This window comes from Somniosus microcephalus, chromosome 14, assembly GCF_052327205.1.
Source record: "Somniosus microcephalus isolate GS21.2 chromosome 14, FLI_Smic_1.0, whole genome shotgun sequence".
Classification (NCBI taxonomy): domain Eukaryota; kingdom Metazoa; phylum Chordata; class Chondrichthyes; order Squaliformes; family Somniosidae; genus Somniosus; species Somniosus microcephalus.
The window spans coordinates 86,264,557-86,291,715 of NC_141000.1; the positions used below are offsets into that span (position 1 = coordinate 86,264,557).

General features: G+C 43.6%; 1 protein-coding gene across 1 annotated transcript in view; it reads right to left on the reverse strand.

The window, feature by feature from the left end:
• The window catches only part of fstl1b (follistatin-like 1b), a 112,256-nt gene that overhangs the window by 26,385 nt on the left and 58,712 nt on the right, over positions 1-27,159 (reverse strand). The window contains exon 3 of the mRNA XM_086006862.1: positions 7,064-7,165. Within this exon, the coding sequence (XP_085862988.1) occupies positions 7,064-7,165 (102 nt within the window). The remainder of the gene's footprint in view (positions 1-7,063; positions 7,166-27,159) is intronic.

Sequence of the window (27,159 nt, forward strand, 5' to 3'; positions counted from 1 at the left end):
GTTCACATGACCATTTCTCTTTCCACTATTTTAACCGAAGGGGTTAACCTGTTTACGATAAACAGAGAGAGGAATGCCATGCAAACACGTTAAGCATTTATCTGCTGTTATTAGCAACAGTCATTTCTACAGAGTCCGTTATAGATCACACTTTCTTCTGGTGGATTTTCAGCGCAACTTTGAGTGTGAACCACGCCTGGCCATTTTGGAAACCGAAGCTGGAAACAACCCTTTAAAATGACATGTAACCTTTCAGGGCCCCTGCCCTCTTGAGAAATATAGACCTTTTGTGTTTCTTTCTGATGTCTAATCCTATGATTACTGGTTCAATCCTTTGAAGCTCTGATAAATGGAATTTTAATAAATCCTCGCCACAGGGCATCCCGAGTCACTTGTTCTGTCCCTCACGGGCTCACTGAGGGCTGTCATGCAGAACATTTATCAACACATTTCTGTCACACTTTACGAAAAGGAGCTGTCTCTGCTTTTGAATTTTTAAACAATTAAAAAAAAAACACAAGATCGCTCTTTCATTTCTCTCTTTATGTTCAGCAATGTCACTTCAAAATGACTATTTGGAGAAATTAGGACACTTATTTTAGATGCAACCTCTTCTTATCCCACATGCCCGAGTTACCACATACATTATTCCACTAACTGAAACAGCTGCCCTAGAGTTTTTGCACAAATAAAGCGCCACAGTCCTGTTCCACCGCGACCTCACACACAAGTCGCAAAGGACTGAAACAGTGCATCTCCAGGTATGTTTATCACAGCTTTTTAGTTTTGAATGACAAGATTTATTTTGTTGGATTTAAATTCTCCTTACAGCAACAATGCTATGTGAAGTTGTTTTGGTTTTGGGTTTTTACTGCAGCTATTTCTATTGGGTTCAGCATCTCAGATTATTCCCGTAGATAGGCCCGCACTCCCTATGAATCACTGTGCCTTATCTATATTTGTAGCGAGCCCAGGAATCGAACCAAAAATTCTGTCGCTGTATTTCAGATTACATCACACGAGCTCATGTGACCTTCCTTGACTTTTTGATTACTGGTTATAACTCACAACCTCATGACTTTGGAAGGTAGTAGAATAAACACTCTTAAGTCGTGACTTAGGCTATAAATTGCCAAACAGATTCATTAAATGAATTCAGTAAATGGACAAGCAAATAGCAGCAATAACACACAGTAGTTAATACTGGCTCAACCATCCCTCATCAGAAAATAGAAAATCACACACTTTAATGTGAACTGAACCTGGCACCAGATCCCTGAATATTGAAATAAAAAGCTGGTATCAGTAAAACTGATCAATGGAGCTGTCGGACTGTTGTAAAAACCCAACTGCTTCACTAATGTCCGTGAGGGAATGAAATCTGCCGTCCTTACCCGATCTGGCCTATACATGATTCCAGTCCCACACCAGTGTGGTTGACTCTTAACTACTATCTGAAGAGGCCTAGCAAGCCACTTGGTTGTATCAAAACAGGACAAATGGGGATGAGCAATAAATGCCAGCCTTGCCAGCAATGCCCACATCCCAAGAATTAATTATCAACTTATGTGGCAGTTCAGGGTTAACCTTCCATGGAGTCTCTCTGGCCTACCTATACCTTGCTAATGGCTTCAGATGGACTGCTCAGCTGGATCAAGGCCGGCAGAAATATACTTTCAAAATTTAACTGCGACAAAGGAAATTTAAATAGGTACCTCTGAAACTTAGGTAGAGCCGCCAATCAGATATACATGCAAACAAAACCTACAGGATGTTTGCATTTGAATTGAATGGCTTGGTTCCTTCCTTGAATACCTGTTAGAGACATGATGGCCTGATTTTCCTCTTCAATGCTCCAGGCATATACTGGAAGTACATATCAGCAAATTCCGCACTCCCAGCCCGTGGTTTGCTGATCATTAGAATTACCCAATATGCATGCTAGCCTTGCCAGGTATATGCTGGGCACACTGAGTGAGCCTTCCTATTCTGGGGCTGACAGCTGGGCCATTTTCTTTGAGCAAATCTGGTTTTTAACCCTGTATGTATGACAGAAAAAAATAAGCCAGTAACACGATACATCAGACAAAATGGTCATAATTTTTGTCACAGAATGCTTGGGGGGAAAATGTGTGCGCGCCAACAGAATTGCCGATGTCATCGGCACCTCGAGTTAACGGCCGCTGAAAATGGCCGCAGCAATACCGTAGAAAAATTTGTGCTGGGGGTTCGCGATGTGGAGCGCTGCGCTAACTTACCATGCAACACCCTCCTGGTGGCATTAATAGAAACATAGAAGATAGGAGCAGGAGTAGGCCATTCGGCCCTTCGAGCCTGCTCCGCCATTCAACGAGATCATGGCTGATCATCCAAACCCTAGCACCCGGTCCCTACACCGACAGCCATCCCACCCAAGCCCTATCCCCATAACCCCACGTATTTAATCCCCCCTAACACTAAGGGCCAATTTTTTTTATCATGGCCAATCAACCTAACCCGCACATCTTTGGACTGTGGGAGGAAACCGGAGCACCCGGAGAAAACCCACACAAACACGGGGAGAATGTGCAAACTCCACACAGTCACCCGAGGCCGGATTTGAACCCGGGTCCCTGGCGCTGTGAGGCAACAGTGCTAACCACTATGCCACCGTGTTGCCCTCTATGCCCTAATGGAGGCCTCCGACCTGAAGTTCCCATCCACAGTTGGCGTTGCAGCTTCTTACAGCCTCTGGGAGTGAGGCTGTGGCGTTCGCAAGGCATTATGGGCAATCAAAGGGGCTTTGAATTAAAGGGGCAATGCACTCAGAACTAATAAAAATTAAAATCAAGTGAAAAAATGCAGCCCTTACTGCCTTTCAATAAAAAAATTTACCATTAAAAAGTCCCAAATGGGATTCTTCAGCACTTTAAGCTGAATTCGCTTCCGATACTCAAAAAATGAGAAAAGTGCTTCAGCGCTAACATAAATGGCTCAGCAAGCCAGGGAAGGGGCAGCCAGGGTCTCGCATGCAGCACTCCAGCTTTGTGCAGGGGGTCAACACTACAAGACAGGTCCTCAACCAACAGGCCCTCCAGAAAGAAGGATGTGGGAGTACTTCACTGAGGCCGTCACTGCCACCAGTGTCGCCCCCCGCACCACCTGGCTCCAGTGCCCAAAGACGCTTCATGAACTCAGACCACTGGTCAAGGTCAGTCAATGCATCTTCAAAAGCCATCTCCTACTAACTGTATCACTAGCCTCACAACAATGCTCAATGCACGACTCACCCCCAATCACTCACCTACCAACAATGTGTACTAATCACGAGGCACATCTCCTATTCCTAGCCTCACATCACCCCCTTGGAGGAGACAGTGCTGGACATTCTTGGCAGGTGCATGGCTGAGCCCTTGGCCAGCAGTAGGGATGTGTGGTAAACCACTGTTATTGTATATTGTTACCTCTGGGTGGCGCTGTGTACCAAGGCATGCCTCAGCTGACTCCGCCCACATGACCAGGTATAAAGGTGGGGGTTTCGCCGACTCACTTCCTTCTTGGAACCAGCCACCCACGAGAGGCATGCTCTGTTCTCTAGTTAATAAAAGCCTTTTCATCACCTTCCTGATTCATCGTCTTTTATGGAGTAATTGATAAGCGTATCAGGATGAAAGGCTACAAGATGCTGGTATCCTCATACGCTATCCTCCTTCTCGCATGCATCTCTTGCTTTCCCACCCTCCCCTCACCACAACTCCACCCTTGTGCCTTCCTCATTTCACACACCCAAGAAAGGCAGCCTGCCCAGCCAACGGTTGACCAAGAGGGGGAGGAGAGTGAAGATGATGATGATTGATTTGACACTCCCAGCCACCAGCTCCTCAAGTTCGACCAGCAAGGCAATTTGCAGTGTCCCGCCTTCCACCAGCCATGTTGCAGCCACTGGGGTAGCACTGCATGACAGCAGTAGGGTAGGCAAAGGTACACACAAGACAGTCACTAAGAGAATGCATAAGGGTGATAAGTTTATTTCTTGATGTCTTATTGGATGGATAGATGTATAAAATTGGATTGGAAAGTTTGCTTTGTAGTGGCTTTTATTTCAGCATCATGGCCTAGAGGACGCTGTGATGATCAGTAACAGAGGGAAGGTAAGGTGTGGGGCAAATGTTGAAAGAGGAATTGGGGTTGTGGTCACTGGGACTGTAGGCAGATGATTCTATCCTGGATATCCTGGCCACAAAGGGACTGTCTGGGATGCATCCTTCCGTCGGCTTTCTCCTCTTCCAGCGGATGCTGTAAATCTGTAATGACAGTATAAAGTGCCGGAACTACTCAGCAACTCAGGCAGCATCTCGAGCGGAGACATGAATTCTGTTTCTCTCTCCACGGATGTTGCCTGATCTGTTGAGTACTTGCAGCATTTTCTCAGAGGCTTTTCTTTACCATCCAAGGCCTTGCAAGCATCTAGCAGCACTCCCTACACATTTAAAAAACTTAACATCTATTGCAAGGCACTACTTCAATAAAATCCAAAAAAAACCCAGTCCAGAAGCTTAAATGCAAACTTACCTGAAAGATGTGTGTGTCCCTTTAAGAGGTGCTGACAGTGCCTCCGTCGGTCTCTTTGCACGCTGGGTTTCCCTGGCATGGTTACGACTCTGCGCTGAACTCAGCGCTAGGGTCAAAGTTGGCTGTGGTGACGTTAGGTCGGCGTTGCAATCCGCCATTTTTTTTATTATTTTTTTTAAAAGGCGCTAATACTTACCGGCAGCACTACCGGGATGACGAAAATGGAGAACGTCTTTCTGATGGTAACGGGTGGCGTAAAGCCCTTGAACTTTTTACTCCTTCATTTTTATCTACAGATCAAAGTCAGTTACCTGTAAATGATTTAGAACTGGATCCCACCTAAGAGGCCAAGTGCTAAAAGCACTCAATACTCTGGTGTAAGCTCATTAGCATAATTATTTACAGCACCAGGTGCAGACTCAGTCAGATCTCGGGAGGACACTAGGGGGCGATTTTAACCCTGCCCGCTCGGCGGAAACCAGTTAAAATCGCCCATGGGACTCAACCACCAGTGTCCCACAGGGATCCCCATGGCTCTAATTTTAACCTGCTTTTCTGAACAGGTGAAATCTCTCCTCTAAACTCACTAGATCATCACAGAAATAGACCTTTTGAAGACATAGGCCTAAAAGATCTCAAGAAAATGAACGTGCGATCCTGTGACCTTGGATGTATTGCAACTAGACTATAAGAGCAGAACGTTCAGACAAGGATCACCAAGAAACAATATACCTCAGGGGCACAGTTCAACTAGATCACCATCAACAAAAAAGAATGTGCACACAAGGGAAATGCTTGCCCCCAACAGAGACTCATTGAACTACATGGGGAAATGGTCAAATATTTAAAAACATAGAAAAATAGGAGTAGGCCATTCGGCCCTTCGAGCCTACTCCATCATTCAATATCATGGCTGATCCTCTATCTCAATACCATGTTCCCGCTCTCTCCTCATACCCCTTGATGCCTTTTGTATCTAGAAAGCTATCTATTTCCTTCTTAAATATATTCAGTGAGTTGGCCTCCACAGCCTTCTGTGGTAGAGAATTCCACAGGTTCACCACTCTCAGTGAAGAAATTTCTCCTCATCTCAGTCCTAAATGTCCTACCCTGTATCCTGAGACTGTGACCCCTCATTCTAGACCCCCCAGCCAGGGGAAACATCCTCCCTGCATCCAGTCTGTCTAGCCCTGTCAGAATTGTATACATTTCAATGAGATCCCCTCTCATTCTTCTAAACTCTAGTGAATACAGGTCTAGTCGACCCAATCTCTCCTCATACGACAGTCCTGCCATCCCAGGAATCAGTCTGGTGAACCTTCGCTGCAGTCCCATAGCATTAAATAGAATGAAACAGCTACAGTTTCAGTTGCTTCCCTCTGGCTTTTGCATACCCAAATGTGTGGGGTGTTTTTCCTGTATAATCCTGGAAATTGTGACAGGCCCCAGGGAACATGCATGTGCAAAATGGGCACAAAGCAATCAAGTAGGATGCACTGCTGTTCACACTTGCCATACGTTTGGCCTGGGAAAAATGCCTGGTGTAATTGGAGTGTAAACAAAAGAGGTGTAATGAAGTGATTGCATCTGCTAAAAATATAAAATCAGCACATTTATTAAATTTATACAAACATACAAAAATGACAGAGGAAAGATCCACTATCCATCTAGCCTGTCCCATATGTTGTGATGCATCATGATACAGACACTCGCTACCCAGCCGGAGCCATATAATCTCCTGGGAGTGGTGAACAACCAAATCCAGGCTGATTAGGGACAAAAATCTGACAAATGATAATAACCTAAAAAATTGAAATATGGCCAGAGCTCCCTCATGAACGAACCAATTCCTCCCATTAGTTAATATATTTGCAGCAAGTTCCTGTGTATGCTATTTTAACTAAATTGTCAATCCACTAAAAGTAAACAGGTTCAAATAATACACACAGAAATTTCAACCCTATGCTGTGGCACTGAACTGTGCACATCAGGAAGCTCCCAGGTTCCATCCTTGCGCCGTGATGACACAGACATTTAGATGAACTTCCTAGTGGCAGTGAAGTCAGTCTGAGCTGAGCTTAGTGTACTTAGGGGAACCAGATGAATATGTTTTAGAAAATTATGTTGATGAAAATCAATACAGGAAACTCTCGATTTACCGGCACCTAAATAACCAGAAATCTCTGTTAACCGGCAAAATTCAGGAGTAGGTTCAGGTTTACTTCATTTTAGTGGCCGTTCCTGGATCTGTGGCCGTGTAACCGGGGTTCCTGCACCTGTTGTTAAGCAACAGGGAAGCCTAGATCTGTTACTGTGTACGGGGCTCTCGTACCTTTTACTATACCTCTCTGTAATCCGGACTTTTTGATCAACCGGCACCACGCCGGTCCCGTCGGTGCCGGATAAAAAAGAGTTTCTTGTACTATCACTGGCCACCTGACAATTGAGACTTAATTTTATATTCCCCGTCATTCTGTAGAAACAGGACAGCACAACAAGCAGGTAAACTTACTGCAATGCACAGGCATGTGGGTTCACTCTTCTCTGTCACAGCACACTCCCTCCCAGCACCGCAGAACACATTGGCACAAATCTTGGACTTGCTTTTCATTTCCTGTGGTAAAAAATAAACAACCATCCAGTGAGTCACTAATTCTGTGAATAACATTACACTTTAAAGGCAAGGCGTTTTGTTTCCATAGATTTCCACCCGCTTAATTGAACACTTCCTGCATTAACATTTTCACACTAAATTTCCTTAAAATAGGGTATCAGGCTAAGGTGGGGGAATCTTAACTAACATAGGCCTAAAAATTCCACAGATGAGTTGTGCCTCTTTTATGCCAATAGAAAATAAGTTGCACTTGCTGATGAACTGGAGAGATATTTACACCATAATTTTGTGGGTCAGCTCATTTTCATATCCATTGGAGTAGTGATTGACATAAAACCCATGTAAGAAAGAAACAAATGAACTTGCTTTTATATAGCACCTTTCACGCTTTCAGAACATCACAAAGCGCTTTATAGCCAATGTAATACATTAGAATTATAAAACGGAGAATGGTAGTTATTACTCTTATTTTTTTTTTAATAAAAAGGTAGCAAAAGTGACCCAGGAGACTAGAAACCAGTGAGTTTGACTTCCATTGTGGGTAAAATTATAGAAGCCCTAATTAAAGATAAGATCATGGAACATCTGGATAGAAATAAAGTCATTAAAGATAGTAAATATGGATTCATAAAGGGGATGTCTTGCCAATCTAATTCACTGGTTTTCTTTGAGGGTGTGCCAAAGGAGCTTGATAGGGGTACAGCAGTAGATGTGGTGTACTTGGACTTCAGTAAGGCCTTTGATACAGTTCCTCTCAAAAGACTGGTACTAAAACTAAAGATAGTGGGAATCAGTGGAAATATTTTACAACCGATGATCCCAGTACCACTACCCTCTGGGTTCTGTCATCAGCCTGGGAGAATGTTACCAGTGCGGTTCCCAAAGCTTTCCACCACTCAGGGTTTTCCTTGACTCATGCTTGTGTCTGTTGTAGACTAATTGAGAGAGATTAATTGCCATATTATTGTGGTATCATGCGAATACCAGGATGGTAGAAAGCGAGCTAGATGGACCTTGGCCGAACCTGCAAACTATCCTCAAAGATACAGTATGTTGGGTGTCTGTGGCAACAACCCTGGCAAAAAGATCACCTGTGCCATGTGGCGGGAGGTGGAACTGGCAGAGTGCCAACCCTCTCTGCCCCCAGGACTGCAGACCATGCAGTGCAATCCTGCTGTCTCTCAGGGCTTTCAGTATCTGATAACATCCATTAAACCAGCCATCCTGATCAGTGGGGACCTGCTCGATACTGCCTCTCTCAGAACAGCAACACATGCCAGGCCCCCAGACTTCCCCATTGGGGCACATCAGTGGAACATAGGAGGGGACACCAGGCTGCCCAGGAACAAGCTCCAGGGATGTAGCCAACAACGGTTCCATGCAAGGAGTCAGCTGCTACGAGAAGAGGCTACTACATTGAAGGATTGTTCCTTTATTTGAAGGTGGGGGAGGAGGAGGAAAGGCACTAGTCTCAAAAGGGAGATGTGCTAAACAGAAGATGTCAGTGAGGAGATATGCTCTACTGCCTTTTGCAGCAGCCATCACAGAGTAATGCTTTCCTTCATGTGCCTCTGCCTCCAAAGCAGCTGTGGTCACCTCCCCGGATTTGTCGCAGGCCAGGCCTTTTTATACATTGACGATGTGCAGGGTCCAGCAGGCTACAACTGTGTGACACACAAACTACACTACGCTGCAAATCCCATTTCAACTTGACTAGGGGGCAAAAGCAAAATTCCTTTAGTGAGGTCAGTATTCAGCAAGGGGAGCCTTTGTCATCCAGAAGGCTGAATTTTGCTTTTTCCCCAGTATTATTAGGTTTCCAGCACTAGATGGCAATAAAAGACCTTACAGCAACACAGCAGTTTTGAGTTCAGCATTAAAAGCACAAACTGGTGCTGAAATCAGTCACAATCCAGGCACAGAGCAGCTGTGATAACTGAACACGGGACAACATGGGGCCACTGCAAATGTGCAATCCAGATCAGAAACAATGAAAGCCAATCCAACAACAATTTTTCATACCACACCACAAGTGATCCACCAACCTGCTGCTTCTACACCACACTACACACCATAGTGTTAACATTACCATACCGAATCTACAGCGATGCACCAGTCTGCTATTAGGAATACCATACCACACCACACACTACAGGGATACGCCAGCCTACTGTTAACATTAACACAACAGCATCAGTTTGCTGGTACCACACCGTGCCCTGATACACCAATGAAATGCTTTGAAACATACAAGTTTAATGTGCAGATAAAAGGGAGCTGTCAATTCTGGGGCGTACAAATGATCGAGCGCTGTTACATGGAACAGGTCTGGACATACCAACCACAAGAACTTGCAACTATATAACGCCTTTAACATAGGAAAACATCTCAAGGCGCTTCACAGGAGTGTAATCAGTCAAAAATTGACACAGCCAAAGGAGGAGATGTTAAATGGGGTGACTATGTTTGGTCAAAGAGGTAGGTATTAAGGAGGGAATTAAAGGAAGAGACAGAGGTGGAGAGGTTTAGGAATGGATTTCCAGAGCTTAAGGCCTAGGTAGTTGAAGGCATGGCCACCAAAGGTGGGGTGTAGGGAGTGGGGAATTCACAAGAGGCCAGAGATGGAGGAACACATAGTTCTTGGAGGGTTGTGGGGCTGGAGGAGGTTACAGAAATAGGGAGGGGCGAGGCCATGGAGGGATTTGAATACGTGGATGAGAATTTTAAAATCGAGGGGTTGGTGGACTGGGAGCCAATGTAGGTCAGCGAGCACACAAGTAATGATTGAGTCAGACTTGGTGCCGGTTAGGATAAAGAGGTTCTTACAACAGGAATCACTGTACCACTTCGATGTAATGAGTGGGCAGTAGAATTCGATTGTACCAAAGATTGCTTAGTTCAAGCAGGATTGTGTCACTGAGGATGACTGGGCCACTGAGCTCAGCGATGGGAAATAAAGATGTGCTTAGTCTCTAGGTGGCACTGTTGAAACAGTATTTCAGTGTTCACAGCAGGACTCTGAACTCTACGGCAGGTTGCTTGCAGCAATCCACCACCATTACATTTTTATAGCCAATTATATCCGAGCTTTAACTTTACACACTCTACCCTGTTCTCCAATAGCGAATCACAGCTGGTGCCACTTATATTCTATCTGCAGTGTTTGCTGGTGTTATTCCAGCAAACATCCAGACAGCTCACTTTATAAAATGTTATCAATATAAAATGAGCCAAAGTACAAAGCCTGGTGTATTTTGGCTAATGCAGTTCAAATGATCGAAAGTCCACATTACTGAGGCACAGTTGTAAAGTGTACAATCAGATGTGTTCTGCTTAGGTCAGGGTTCCTGTGAGCTCTAGGGCCAATTTGTGATTGATTATACCAAGAACTGAAATCACTTAAAAATACATTTTAGACAAAATAGCATTTGAAAACACTGGCTTGAGGCGACGGTGACAGGACATGGTTAAAAAATTGTCTTATATGTATTTCTTGCTTTATTCGTCAATTACATATATATATATATATATATAGGGAATATCAGTGAATGGCTTTTCTGAACTTGCTAGCGTTAAAATGAAACCTGTCTTCTTCACTCAAGATCATTAGCTGAGAATTAAGGCACAGTTTCTGTCAGAGATCATGCCAGGTTGTTCAAGCTGATAACTGATTGTATTAACCCTCTATTAACCCTCTTTATTCATAGTATTATAATGACAGTGATCATAACATCTAGGTTACTGTGTTTGTATGAAGGGGCAGGCACACTTCTGGGTTAGCATTACCTGGTCATCACAGGCACTGGGTGTCACTACCTATTAACATTGTCTGATACCATTGTATTTTTGTTCTGATTTTGATCGACAGTTCTGTAGCCAGAGGCTGCCTGAACCTGGGAATTAATGCAAGAGCTGTTGGCAATTGCTTTAATTCACATGATTCACTCCATGTTGTGGCTGTGAGCCAGAACTCCACCGTGCCTTGAAGCCGAAGTATGACACATAACCTCAATAAACAGTTCTGATGAAAGGACTCGAAGGGGTACACTTCTGTATTCACTGCATGGCCAGTGGATTGCCTGCCCATGAGAGAAACTATACGATTTCATGCCATTGATTTATTCTTTCTTAATTTTAATAAGCACAGATTAGTAGTTTTTATTCTGAGCTATAATATCTGGCAGAGTTGTATATTCCATCAGTTCAGAGGGATATGGAGAACACGCCTAGTCGTTCTATTGCCAGTGCAGACCCCAAAGGTGTAACAGTTCATTGTTCGCTCTGTGGCATCTTATTGTAAGAACACTGAGATTAATACCCTGACAAGAATACTCATCACCAGACATATCCTTAAACCTTTCACCTTAACTCCTCATCGAAGAACTGTCTAGGGTTTACCACCCATTCTATGCCTAGGAGTTAAATGATGTCTATGTTTGGTTTGCTAAACTGTTTTAACATCAACCAGTTCAGATTATATTGGCATTTACATGACAAACCTTCCAGCTGCACAAGCTACTAAGAAAATGAATTAACTCTTTGTCACTTATTAAGTCAGACAAAGCCATGAACTAACATTTGTTTTTACCGTAGAATCATAGTTATCAACACTTAAATGTAAACATTAGGTATGCAAATAATCAGTAGATAAAAGTTAATTGACAAAATAAATAAGTGGTGACAAAGGCAGTTCAGTTATGTCACAGTAATTCAGCATTAACTGCTGGTTATTTTAAGTTTACACTTAATATTAGTTTCGGAGATGGAAATAAATTGGTGAGATTAATTTAGGATTAAACTCCTTAGATAGCGGACAAGCCAACAGCATTACACAGTCAATCCTTGTAGTTAGCATGTTTCCATAATTTATATGACCGCATCCTTATGAGCTGGCATTAACAAGCTGCAGCAACTCGCCAAGGCTTCTTCGGCAGCACCTCCCAAACCCGTGACCTCTACCACCTAGAAGGACAAGGGCAGCAGGCGCATGGGAACACCACCACCTCCAAGTTCCCCTCCAAATCACACACCACCCTGACTGGGAAATATATCGCCGTTCTTTCATCGTCGCTGGATCAAAATACTGGAACTCCCTACCTAACAGCACTGTGGGAGTACCTTCACCACACAGACTGCAGCGGTTCAAGGCGGCGGCTCACCACTACCTTCTCAAGGGCAATTAGAGATGGGCAATAAATGCTGGCTTTGCCAGCGATACCCACATCCCATGAATGAATAAAAAAAAGTTAACAAACACAGCCAATCTATTAAGTAGATTAAAATCTATTTGCTTGTAGTTAGCATGTTTCCAGAAGTTATATGACTTCATCCTTATGAGCTGGCATGAACAAACTAACTGCCTTCCTTCCTCTGGGAGAATGGCGTTAGCCTTCTGAGACATCAGCATGACAAATCTGTCTGTAGAGGTGCCATCCATTCCTGTTGGATCCTTCGCTCATGGGTAAATTCACTTTCCACACTGGTAGCCACATCTGGACTAGATGGATTAAATATCACCCTCCTTGATGTCAAGAAAACTTATACATCCAAGTGACACTTCTATCTACCTGTATCTGGCAGGTATAGCAACACAATCTTAACTTCTGTAACCTTTCTTTCTCCCAGTCAGAGATGCACTCTGATTTTACAGAGTCACCCTTCTACATATATTAAAGAAAGAACTCCTATACCTTCTACTACAACGCCTACTACTAGAACAATGAAAGAACTGGAACTAAACTAAAAACTAAGGACTGAAGACTGAGTTTAGTGTCAAAAACATCATCTTATATAACCTCAATTTCCAAGAAACCTCCTCAATTCTATTGGCCAATCTGAGTGACAAGTGGTAGAAGTGTTCTGCCTTTCTGGTGTCAATCACCTCACAGAGCTGTCTTGGTACCCCCAATGACCTCCAAATCAATTAAGTACTGGCACCAAGTCATGCCAGCTCACTCGTTTGCTCTCTAGCTTCTCAGGTCTTTGCTCACAAAAGGGGTTGCACATAGTTCCAGATAAGGCAGGACATCTTTATATCCTCCTTAATGAGCTGACTCCAGGTCTGTAGGCTTGATGATTTGTTTTCTATCCCTGGCAAGAAATGTTTTGTTTGTGTAACTTCTTCATTAGTCCTCCCCTTTCCTAACATTCAGTCTGACTACTGACTTCATTTTGAGGACATATTTAAGGTAATTCTTCGGGCATTTCTTCTACACGATCCTAGACCTTTAACACATGAGGTTAAGTTTTGGTTCACAGGAGGTATGGCTAGCCTATGGAATCTTACTTCTTCCTCATGCTCAGTGTAAAAGTATTAGGAAGAAGCTCCAGTTGTAATAGTAAGGTTTAGAAACAGATGGACTGGAATTACCTCACCGAGCAATAAAAAGCTGATAATCAGATGTTTGCATCAACATCTTGAATATTCTGCTTAAATTAGGATCACTAATAAGAAATGGTAGTCCTTCACTGAATAGTAATATATTGGCTTAAAATATGCAGGTCAGGGAGCAAGTTTCACAAAAAAGAAACTGCTCCTCACAGGTGGTGGTATAACTCGCTTGTGCCTATGGCACTCGAGGTACATGGCCCAACATCATTGTATCTTGTTTTTGTGTTATGTAATGTGAAGGGCAGTTAGACTGGTAGTTAGTTAGATGGTCGGTAGTTTCCATTCCCCTCATGTGGGCAATGGTGCAGGGTTGTGCGGAGCTCAAAGTGTGTTCAGGGAACCAGGGACCGGCAAATATTTAGAAAATCTGTACGCATGAGAGTTGTGTGTTCCTACAACGGCAGGGACTGAAAGACTTTTGACAAAAGAAAGTGTCTTCAATGTTACAGTCTCCTTCATTGTAATTAAAGCCCCAGAGTTCGAGTTCTAGACAGCAATGCGCCTGTAATAAGGATCTGCTAAATACAGGGAGACTGGAACTTAGAGGCCCTGTAATTAAATGAAGAACAGATGGACAATGTGTATCCTGTTGTTACTGCATATTATACTGTTCTATTTCAGGGTTGCCTAACACTCAAATAGACCATCCACACTTGTGAATTTGATCCATTTTGTGCAGAGTCAGAAGACAGAACCATTTGAAACAGAACAGCTAAATTACGAGAAGCTTCTTTGTTGTTCTCGTTTTTGTTGTTATTTACCCTCCTCCCGTCAACCTGGCACCGTTTCCCACCACACACTATTCCCCAGCACGAGACTTGCTCTCAGGCCTTTTACAGTGCTGCTCTTCAGACATCTACTTGGTGGTTGCCATCAAGAACCCTGGATGGACTCTCCCTCTGGAGGTGAATGGAAGTGCCCAGTTTCAGCTGTGTGTCTCCCCCCCTCATGTGTGGGAAGTTACAGATAGAAAAAGTGACCTTAACCTCCTCCCCATAGCCATTTCATACCGTCAGGAAAAAATAGACATGAATTCCCCTCCAGCGTGAACACAATGAACGCCCAGTCCGCCAATCGCCTTTGGATTTAAAAGACGCATCTCACGCCGGTGTTGCCGTAATGTAGGTGTTGGGGAGGGGTGACAACAGCAAAGTCCGGTATCAGCTAGAAGAGTTTACACTGTTGCTGCATGCATCAGTGGTCAGAGCTCCCCTGCTGTGGCTGCAGTAAATAGGAACCGCTGTAACATCTGCGTGGTATCCACACTGAAGATACTGGAGTTACACCAAGTACTAATAAAACCAGCAAAGCTAATCACATTCCACACGATACAGCACTGCTGTTTCGAAGGCTGCAATTACATGTTGCTCAATTGTTTTCTGAGTGGAAACAGAAGAATGGTGCCCGGAGGAAAGAGCCTCAGAAATTGGAAAAGGGGAGAAAATAAATGAAATAGGTATTATTTTCTAGAAGAAAGGCAAGTATTTTTTCCCCCTATATATATATAGATTTTTTTTTTTTTTTTTTAAACACACTCCAGTCTCTCTGAACCTCTATCTGCACAGAGAAGCTGTGTGGCTGAGACCAGTCGCCATTCAGTGCCAATAATAAATCTGATGCATCATATTTCAATCTGTATTAGACTTCTGACCAATTAAGACTAAGTGAAGTCAGTTATCTTTAGAGATAGGTTTTTAATGATCATTTTTGACAACCTAACCAAACTAAAAAGATAAGCCTGAACTTTCATCTGATTTGACAAAGATCTGTTTTGTTGACCTAAGTATTTGAAGGCTAAGTAACTTTCCCAGTAAGAATGCACTGAAACCCTTTCAATGTTAATTGATTGCTGGTAATTTCTGTTTGATGTTGGCATTGACTCACTTATCTGTTGATTGACATTTTGTAACTCAGGCTGTCAAGCCTGCTGAATAGACAGGGCGACAGGTGGCGCTGTTGTACTTCAGGTACAGGTTGGAGACCGTTACTTAAAGTGACAGGGAGATGGCAGTGCTGACTTATACGACCATCTCCACTTCAAAAGGTGTTGCTATGGGTACCCGCATGGGTCCTAGCTATGCCTGCCTTTTCGTGGGATATGTGGAACAATCTTTGTTCCAGTCCTACTCAGGTCCCCTCCCTCCCCTCTTTTTCCGATACATTGATGACTGTATCAGTGCCGTTTCCTGCTCTCGCCCCGAACTAGACAATTTCATTCACTTTGCCTCCAATTTCCACCCTTCCCTCACCTTCACATGGTCCATCTCTGACTCTTCCCTTCCTCGACTTCTCCGTCTCCATCTCTGGGGATAGGTTATCGACCAATATTCACTACAAGCCCACTGACTCCCACAGCTACCTGGACTACACTTCCTCCCACCCAGCCTCCTGTAAGGACTCTATTCCATTCTCCCAGTTTCTCCGTCTCCGCCATATCTGCTCCGACGATGCCACCTTCCACACCAGTGCTTCCGACATGTCTTCCTTTTTCCACAACCGAGGATTCCCCTCTACCGTGGTGGACACGGCCCTCGACCGTGTCCGTTCTATCTCCCGCACTTCTGCCCTCACCCCTGCCCCTCCCGGAACCACGATAGGGTTCCCCTTGTCCTCACCTTTCACCCCACCAGCCTCCACATTCAACGGATCATCTTCCGCCATTTCCGCTACCTCCAAAGTGATCCCACCACCAAATGCATCTTCCCCTCCCCTCCCCTTTCAGCATTCCGTAGGGACCACTCCCTCCGAGACACCCTAGTCCACTCCTCTATCACCCCCAACAGTCCTTCCCCTTCCCCTGGCACCTTCCCGTGCAAGCGCAGGAGATGTAACACCTGCCCCTATACCTCCCCCCTTCCCACTGTCCAGGGCCCCAAACACCCCTTCCAGGTGAAACAGTGATTTACTTGTACTTCTTGCAATCTAGTATACTGTATTCGCTGCTCACGATGCGGTCTCCTCTACATTGGGGAGACCAAATGCAGATTGGGTGACCGCTTTGTGGAACACCTCCGTTCAGTCCGTAAGGGTGACCCCGAGCTTCCGGTCGCCTGTCATTTTAATTCACCGCTCCATTCCCACTCGGACCTCACCGTCCTTGGCCTCTTGCATTGTTCCACGGAAGCTCAACGTAAACTCGAGGAACAGCACCTCATCTTCCGATTAGGCACTTTGCAATTTCAGATCATAACCTCGGCCCCTATTACTTTTTTACTTATATTTTTTTTCAGGTCCTCCTTTCACCCCCCCACCACCCCCTTTCCTTTTTTTCCCCCCTCTCTCCCACCTGGCAGCTGTCTCTTATCCTGCCAGTACACTTCACACCTGATCTCAGCTGTCTTTTGTCTCCACGGGCCTATTACCATCTCGTCTGGTTTTGAATACCTCTTAATGTCTCTTTTACTTCTTTTGTTCGATTGCAGCCCTGCCTTCGATCTATTTTATTTCCTTTCCAGTTTTGAAAAAGGGTTTCGACCCGAAACATCAACTCAACTTTCTCTCCACGGATGTTGCCTGACCTGCTGAGTTTTTCCAGCATTTTCTGTTGTTATTCCACATCACTGTTCGTGCAGAGCAGAGCATGGGTACTCAAATGAGCAGAGATCCACTGATACAGGCCAAATTTTTAACGTTAGCGAAGAGCTGCCAGGCCACTCAGCTCTTTGCTGACATTAAAAAGGTAGTTTTAAAAATTCATAGGAGGTCCAAAGTTCACACTAGTTCCAGTTATACTGCAGGCAGTACAAAGTCAAAATGGCGTGGGATGCCAGTCTCTCATCACTTGCCAGAATCAGTCCTAATGGCTTTATTCCTCATGTTATACACCTCATGTGAAACAACACTTTGCATTGATACCAAAACCATTTCTCATCCACCCCAAATGTGTAATATAACTGGTCTAAGAGAAAGCCAAGAAGTGCTACAAAGCTGGGGAATGATAGTAAAAATAAAGAAAGTCAAGGGTATAAAGGCCTAAACATCTCTTTGGGTAACTTTTCCATTTTTGTGGTAGTTATGCCTTGTGATGTTCTGCCCCCCGCCCCCTTCAGTTATATCACCGCTCTTAATTACTTCCACAAAATGTGGGAGAATGAAAGAAACAAGTAAGGTTCCAATTAATTCACTCCTGTTACAATGTGTTTTTTTAATCTTAAAATTCTGAAACATATACAATTTTCAGGAATAAAAAAAGACAGCAAGAGTGAGATAAAAGTGGATCGAGTTAGTCTAATTATTTGAAAACCAATGACAAATAGCAGCTGACATTTTAAGAATTATGTTATAAACTTTCAGCAAACATTTTGGGAAACGAATGAATGCGGTGAATTATTTTTATTGCCCACAGTTTTAAGCTGAAATGAGATCCTTTCAGCGACTGTACCCCTCAACCAGTTCATGTCTCAGTGTCACAACAGACCCAACTCCATTGCCAGGAGTTTCGACTGGAATTGCCATCTGGTGTACAATACATCCCAGCCAATATGGGGGAAAATGTGGGGAGCAGGTCACACATCGCATTTGCCATCATTTACTTCTTAGCAATAACTGGCATAAGAAACGCAGAGCAATCAATGACATTAGTCGAAGTGACAAATTCAAAGTACAAGGAAAAAAATCCTGGCTATTCAGCTGGCCCTGCTGACCATGTAAATAGTTCCTGAGTCAGAGGTCACTATGAGGCGTCTCGGGCGTACGCCAGTAAGAGTAGCAATTTATCTGCAAGAAAAGTCATGCAGCAGCCAAGGTGCTTATTTCAAACTACTCAATTCGGTCATATTGTGCTCAATTTAAAGCACCATTCCTCATTCTCACCCTGTCAGAAAGGTGATAATCAGCACTATTATATCTAGATTAGAATAGTCTATAGCCTTCCCGTGGAGATGGCAGTTGTTCACCATTCAATGGAGCAGCACAATGAAAGTCCAATGCTGATATCACCATCTCCACTGCCAAGCAAATGTAACAGATGCCAAAATGTAATTAAAGGGGCACTCTTGGGACCCTAAATTCAGTGCCCAGTGTGGAAATGAATCATACAGACCTCGAGGGCCCCAGGTTCAGTAACTGATCTATGCTGAGTTAGCCAATCTCAGGTGGGGCACTTCAATTGAGCTCAGTATCCTCAACCTTGAGAAGCATTTTTGCTCGTTATCATTGTCCAGTGAGCTCTGCGGAGGACAGACAGAAATACGCGGGTGCAATGCCTCCCATGTTTCAAAAACCTGCTAACATTCACTGTCTAGATTCACACATGAAGAATGACCACCCCAGCAGGAGTCGATGTCTTCAGGAAAGGAAGAAGATTAAGGAAAAGAGGAGGGTCACTTTCACAAATATCCGACTTAAAAGCCATAATTCCTGCTTGTAATTCAATGGGCTGAATTTAATCCATCTTGGATACACTTAATCAGCCCACTGGTTTACAAGCCACAATTCATTCTCCAATACACGACATTTGCTTCCTTGTGTAAAATTTGTACCACACTGAATGGTACAATACATAATGTGGGACTGTGAATGTTGTGCCCATGGCAGTAATCCCTTCTTACACCTGGCAAACGAAAGCACACAAATGGACACAGGGTTTCCTTATAAGCTTTCAGGGACGTCAAGGCATGTGGGTGAACAGTTGGACAAATATGCTTGGAGACCACCCACGTTGTTGTTTCTTTGAAATAATTCACAGCACATTGTTTAGCCACTTGAATAACAGTTAAATAAAAACTAAAGGCTTAACTTGAAATGGCAGATGGAAAGGATTGAACTAGTTTCCACGGACTAGAGTGAAAGAGTTAACTCTCCAATTTTAAAATGGAAATGTCACCTACAGTTTGCTTAAAACATCCAACTCTGAAGAATATGTTCTTGTGTTGTGGAGAAGTCCAACTTGTAACAATGGACCCGAGAGAAATCATTGCTTCTTGGGTAATAATGCCCCAATTCCTCTGCCACACAACTTTGGATCATAAGAAAAAATACATGCTTTCTAAGAAGAAAATATATTAATAAGTAAAAGACTCAATTTTCTTCAAATATCTTTTCATTAGTCTAGACATTATTGGCAATGTCGACAGATTTGGAGGACTATAGTATATAATGTGTGCCAGTAAAATAAAAGACACATTTTAACTTTGTGTGCTGCAGTGTAATTGAGGGCCCAAGCTATCTATTTAGTATTTAATACCTTTAATCTTTATTACGTTTGCATTGCCACAAAATCTCATTTGTACTAGTTCCTCCTGCCAGATGCAGTCTGTGTCTGGGTTAAAGAGGCACAGTCTGTCTGAAACATTGGTAATTATTTTAGACATGGGATAAAAAAGCATCAAAAGCCATGTCATTTCCCTCAAAGTGACATCATGGATAAGTGATGGATGATGTAATTTAACGCTATTTTGTCAATTTTTTTGTAAACAAACAAAAGAAAGCTTTTTAACACAGCTTTTAAATGTAGACCGTGCCTTTTTAAAGGAGATTATTAAATATATGTTAAGTTTTATTCCCCGAGTGTTTATTTGTAATCCACCCCCACTCTAATGCAGTTTTTAAGCATTTGAGGGCCATTAATGAGGTGTAGAGAATGGAATATGAAAAGGTTGCAGGGAGCCATAGTCCAGTAGTTTTAAAAATATCACTAGAACTAAGCCTTTTGTATAGCAAAATAAAATTTAAAAAACCAGTTAGGTTGCCTGAAGATTTGACGAACAAATTCATAATATAAGCAAATCTACACTAAATCTCAATTTGTCGCTTTATTATTCTGGGCTGAACAGCCAGTGTGTGTGCTGTAGATTCTGTACTGCTCCAGTTAGCGATTCCTTTTACATGTTAGTTCCTTTCTTTTACTGCCTACCCCACCTTCTCTACAGAACAGCCGGGGTACAAGGGAAGGTCCTGAAGCCTCCAGTCAATCAGAATAACTAAATGCATTTTTTCCCATCAGGTACATCTGACAACGTAACCAGCAGCGTCCTATCCAATGAGTAGAAAATCATTATTTCATCCAACCGCACCTGGAGGATAAACAGAAGCTAAATACAAAAATCGACAAAAGTGGCTTTTGGAAATTCTAAAAAAGTGGTTCTTGACCTAAATTTGTAAAACATTTTGCTATTTTTAGCCCTGTGGCTCATTTATCTTATTCAGTTTACCATTTCAGAAAAGCCGGTTTTCTGTCCACCCATCTGCTACATAAAGAGTTAAAACATTTTTTGCTTTCTGCAGCATGCCCAGACACTGGTGATATAATGAAGTTTCAGCTACAGGTGCACAGAGCCGGAGGCCACTCTTTGATTATTGCTGACACCAATATCTTACCCTGAAAATATTGCAGATTAGCCCTGACCTCACCAACCCGCAGAAATCCCTTTGTGAACAGGAATGAAGGTTAACTGGGGGGGGGTTGTATTTTACTTCTCCTATGCTTTAAAATTTTACGAGTGCAGCCCTGAAATCATTAATAAAGAATCATCAACCTCTCAGCTAAATTCTATAGTCAACATTGCCTGTGACAGTGCATTTGCAAAGTCATAAAATAATACGGTATTTCTGACTGTGAATCAGATTTGATCAAACTTTAAATTACTATAGTTTAAACTAGTGTAGCGATGATGTTATTGGGCTCATAATCCAGAGGCCTGGATTGAAAATCCAAAGAACGTTGAGTTCAAATCCCACCATGGCAGTTTGAAATTTGAATTCAGTTTTGAAAAACCGGGAAATAAAAAACTGATATGAGTAAACGTGACCATGAATCTGCTGGATTGTCGTAAAAAAACCAAACAACTGGTTACTAATGTCCTTTCGGGAAGGAAACCTGATGTCCATAGTAGCAATGAGAGCACATGGAATTGAAGGTAATTGTGGCATTGGTTGGTAACTGGTTGAGAGGTAGGAGGCAGAGTTGGGATAAAGGGAATGTACTCTGATTGGCAGACATACATGATGAGATAAGTGTTTGGGTGATGTTTATTTCAGAGACTCTAAAATTCTGATTCTCCAAAACCTGGGCTGAATTTGAATGCCTTGGTATTCAAGGCAAATTATTGCCCTCAATTGTTTTTGCCTATGCATAGGATTGGAAAACCTGCAGCAGCTTAAAAGGGCCAGCACAGCTAAAATCCTTGTGGCAACATAACTCGAACAACTGAAACACAAGCATGTCAGTGAGGTTCACAGGAGGACAGAGAGCATCTGACAAATTTCCATACAAAGGCTTTTTAGTTAAACTCAAAGTTGTGGAGATGCAGGGTAAACCCTGGGTATGGAGAAGAAACGATTTAATAAGATATTATCAGTTTGTCATTCTTCAGTAAGATCAGTGTCTTCAGGTTGCTCAAAATTACTAGAAGCAGAAGCCGCTCAATTCTGTTGGTGTAGCTCATTATTAACGTTTTTGCAGGGGATTTGATTTAATAGATAAAACAGTTGATGGAGTGAAACTTAAGACAAATAACAAAGATCAATTTGAAGGGTGGAAAACAATGGGTACTTGTTAAAGGAGTTATGACAGGGTAGGGGATGGGGCGGAGGGAAATACTGAAAGGGTACTTCAGGGATCAGTGTTATGGCCACTACTGTTTCTAATATACATGAATGACTTGACCTCAGAAACCCAATGGAAATTGGTCAGATTTGCAGATGACATCAACTGAGGAAGGGCAGTGGAGTTGGAGGAAGCAGCTCAGAAACTAAAGAAAGAGTTGAACAAAATATGCAAGTGGGCAAAACAATGGCAGATGAAACTTAATGCAAACAAATATAAAGTACAGCACATAGAAAGGAAAAATGGGTAATGCATACACCGTGAACAGTGTTAAAATAGAAAAAGAAAATACTGCAGATGCTGGAAATTGGAAATAAAAACAGAAAATGCTGGAGATACTCAGCAGGTCAGGCTGCACCTGTAAAGAGAGAAACAAAGTTAATGTTTCAGGTCAATGACCTTTCGTCAGAACCCGCCCCTACATGTTCCATTTCCTGCTTTTTTCCAGTTCTGACGAAAGGTCATCGACCTGAAACGTTAACTCTGTTTCTCTCTTCACAGATGCTGCCTGACCTGCTGAGTATCTCCAGCATTTTCTGGTACTAAAATAGATATGGATGAAGTCTTGGTAGACTCAACACACAGCATGTCCAACCAATGTAGATCAGCAATCAACAACGGCAACAAAATGTTGAACTACACAACCAGAACAGTAGAATACATGTCAGAGGCGTTTATATTAATGCAGCCATTTAACTATCTACTGTTTTCCACTAAAGCACTTTATAGGCCATTCTATCTCTTATGTATGTGTGTGCTTTCTTCATCTCCATTCCCTTTTTGCTATTCTTTTTTAAATCTGTAATAGCTTGCAGTTCTTATGAAAGTTCCACACTTGAAATGTTAGCATCTGTGCAGAGAACAGAGAAGTTAAGTGTTTCCGGAATTTTCTGATTTTGTTCCTTGAATACTGTGCACAGCTCAGCAAGAGACAAGAGATAAGATTGTAAATGGAAAAGATAAATCCAGAAAATTACTTTAAATTAAATAGTGAGGAGTAGTACGAAGGGCCATAGGTGAAAACTAGTAAAAGTCACATTTCAGACAGATATCAGGAGGTTTTCCTTCACATAAAGAGCGGTTAACACATGGAATGGTCTTCCGGATAGAGTAGTGGAATCGAAAACCCTGAACTCATTTAAGAACCAACTGCATGCTGCAATGGGTAGAATTCAGAATGATTCTGATGGATGAATATGATGGGCCAAATGGCCTTGCCCATCTGTAATTTTCTTGTGGCTCAGTGTGTATGTGCTCCTCCAAGATGTTAGGCAGAGGAGGACTGCACTCTTGGGTAAGAGAAATGCAGGCCCCCGAGAGAGAGCACAGCACAGCAGCATTTGTAGGAGGTGGCCAGGGAAGTGAGTGCGAATACAACCACACCATGCAAGGCCAACTGATAGAAAGGAAACATGGAAAAAGTTTAATGATCTTACCAGGGCAGGCAAAATAATAAGAATCAGCAGCATCTGGCAATGCAATGTGCACAGCATGTCAGCCACTTAGTGACCATCTTCCACTCTGTGTTAAAGGGAATGAACCATCAATGCCCAGGAAGTAGCATGGTGCCCTTTATACCCTCTGCATTTAACTGCAAGTATTCCATTCTTCACAGCCTAAAACTCCACTGAAACTGAAAGCCTGCCATGGACTTTAATTGAATGGTGCATTTACCTGTCACCACACCCATTGTTGGCTATTTGCTGATACCTAGATTATGGTATCAATAAGTAATTCTACATTTTTTGCAATAATCTTTAAAAGGAGAAGACAGCCAATGATGAGAAATACCACAAAGTTGGGCTCCCCGGCCTCATCCTCTGCAAGAAGGAAATCCGTGCAATTCTGCGTTGGAAATGGGAAAGTAGAAAGGAAGGTGCCAGTTCCAAGTTAGTCGTAAGATTATGCTTCTCATGCTGCTGTATCTCACAATATCTGTTTGCTAGTTACAATGTATTTAGGAGGCTTGGTTGAATTGAAGTAAATCTGCATTTTTTAAATTCGACTCTGCATTTTGTGATTTTTGGAAAAAAGAAAATAAAGTTGTGCATTACAACTAGCCTCTTTATGACTAGACTAGGGGCAGAGTAAGGGAGCCAGGTCTCCTACTCCCGAGCAACTCCTATAGTTGAATAGTTTGTCAACATTCACCGTCTAGGCTGAAAGAAATGCTGCTTAGGTGAGAAACTAGACAGCCATCAGCATCCTTTGAACTGTATGGAGGCATAAGTCATCATCCACAGGAGAGACGGTGAGAAAAATGTAACTTGTTGCTATGGTTTCAGTCATAGACCTCAGCTATCAGTTGCCATGATAGGCGCCAGCTAGGATCAATAGGTGGAACAACATTAACTGAAGCAGATGCCTTTATGTGCACTGGTTTAGCTGAGCAGGGGGGAGGGTGTGATGGCATAAAAACGCTGGATGTGTATTCACCCAATCCTATTTTTCTCAAATCACAATTGTGAAGGGATTCTGGACTTTGTTGCTCGAGAGTTTGGGAATTTTATGCATTTGAAATGGACCTAGTTTACTTATTCCTAATACCACACTGCGCCCAGACTTCGAGGAGACAGTTGCTTCTAGGAGTTTTATGAATGTGCTAAGCATTGTAGCTATTTGAGAAAATATAGCTTCCAAGCGTTACTCAACAGTTTGTAATTTACATCGGGCTTCATTCCAATTGTTAATTGTTTCAGAATGGCTTTCCTATCCCCATTTTTGCAAATACACCCATCCCATCTTTACATTCAAGCATTTGAGGCTTGAAAACGAATAATTCTGGGATTCCCTTTAAGTTAGAGAACTGGACTCTTAATTTAAGATGAATATTCATGAATATGAAATCAATAATGAAAACCAGATTTAGAAAAAATCAACTGAATAAACTCAAATGTGAATTCCAACTCTGTTGATTACTTGACCGTGATCTTTATCGAGGAGGTGGGTTGCGGGCGGGCCCGCTGCTTGGCAGCTTTCGGACCCGCTCCCGGATGCCACCAGCCCGTAGTTCCGATTTTTGCTCGATTGGCCTCATTATGGCCGACGAGCGGGTCCCTCCAGGCAATTGCTTGGAGGTCAGTTTCTCGCGTCTGATGACGCGTTGTTTGAGTAAATATTTTAAGGGGCCATGTCCCCTTTGGAAAAAATGTAAATAGGATGGCTTGGTGCTGTATTATCTCGAAAGGGGAGTTGACAGCGGCTGGTCTGAACACAATGTATTGAATACAATTGCTGGTCATATTATTCCAGAAAGACACATGTTTTTTTTAAATCTTTCAATTTAGTATGTGACTAAGAAATAAAAAATATGCCAGATGTTTAGCTTAGTAAAATTAATGCTTTCTCTAAAGGTGCTGGCTGTTGCAGGAATGGCAGCCCCAAAAACTAAGGCTGCACCCAGGTTCAATGAGGGCTCCCTCCATGCTCTTGTGGAGGGAGTTAGAGGACATCAGGAGCTCCTCTTCCCTGGACGTCAGGAGGCCTCCTCTGCAAACCAAGGCAGCTTGGCTGCAAATTGCTAAGGAGGTGAGCTCGAGGTCTGTGTGCAGACGCACATGGGTTCAGTGTGGAAAAAGGTTTAATGATCTGCTGAGATCACCTAAAGTGTGGCCTCCGTGTTCTGGGAAATGGAAGTTCAAGAGTGAGGACTCGGGGAGAATTCCATGTAGAATGTTGGTGGTGACACCGAGCACAAACCACCGTTTATTGGACAGATGATGTCGGACTTGTATTCATCTCCATGTGCCAGCCACCTGTGGTTGAAGCATAAGTTTACGTGAATCTGGCATGGCTGAGTGCATCCCTTGCCTACCGGCCATCAATGTGGTCGCCTGCTGCTGGATTGGCCACATCCGGCCCCGCAAGGCTTCGCTCACCGTCCTCCTCCTCCTCTGGAGGAGGCTGTGTACTGAGCCACTTGTTCATCCGGCAGCACTAAGCCGCACTGCTGCGCAATGGTTGTGCAGGGCACAGCAGACCAAGACGATTCTGGACACCCCGGCTGGCTCCTCCAGATCTGTCTAGGCATCATAAGCACATTTTGAGCCAGCCGATGGTTTGCTCGATGATGCTTCTGGTGGAAATGTGGCTCACATTGTAGCGCTCCTCAGCATCGTTTGATGGCCTCCTCATCGGTGTCATAAGTCACTTTTTCAGGGAATAGCCCTTGTCGCCAAGAAGCCATCCGGAAAGTTGGGTTGGCGGACGGAAGAGCTGAGGCACAGTTCTCTGGCGCAGGATGAAGGAGTCACGGCAACAGCTAGGGTACTTTGCGCAAACATGCATGATCTTCCTGTGGTTACACACCAGCTGGACGTTCAGGGAGTGGAATCCCTTGCGGTTGACAAATACAGCTGGGTTGTGATAGGGGGCCCTAATGGCTACATGTGTGCAGTCTATGATGCCCTGCACCATTGGCAAGCCTGCCATATTGGCAATGCCAACCGCACGCGCCGTCACACTTGGGCCATCCGTGGAGAAGTGGATGTAATTGTGGGCCTTTGCAAAGAGGCCAGCGGTGACCTGCGTGATGTAGGTGTGTGCGGCTGACTGGGAGATGCCGCTGATGTCTGCAGCTGATCCCTGGAAGGAGCCCGAAGCAAAGAGGTTGAGTGTGGCGGTGACTTTGACAGCCATTGGTAAGGAGTGTCCACCCACTCCTCTGGGCTCCAGGTGTTGGTGCAGCATTGCGCAGATGTCAGCGGCTACGTCTCTCGAAAGTCTCAGCCTCCTTTGGCACTGCTGCTCAGTCATGCTGAGGAAGCGGATCCTCTGCCCATAAACCTTGTGTTGGGGGTATCTCCTGTGGTGAGATGCAGCCCTGCGCTGAGGCCCTCCGCCCTGTGCAGCATCAGGTGGGTGAGGAGGAGGTTGGCGCTCCTGGTGCTGGTGCTGCTGCCGCGGCTGCTCTTCCTCCGAATCGGACGACCAGGATGAGAGGATATAAATGTTTCCTATCCCGTACCTATAGATTTCATTTGAGGCAAAAAGCTTGCAAGCGCACAGTCGAAGCGGCCTGAAATTAGTCCAATCAGGTCCAATCACATGGCCGTCAAC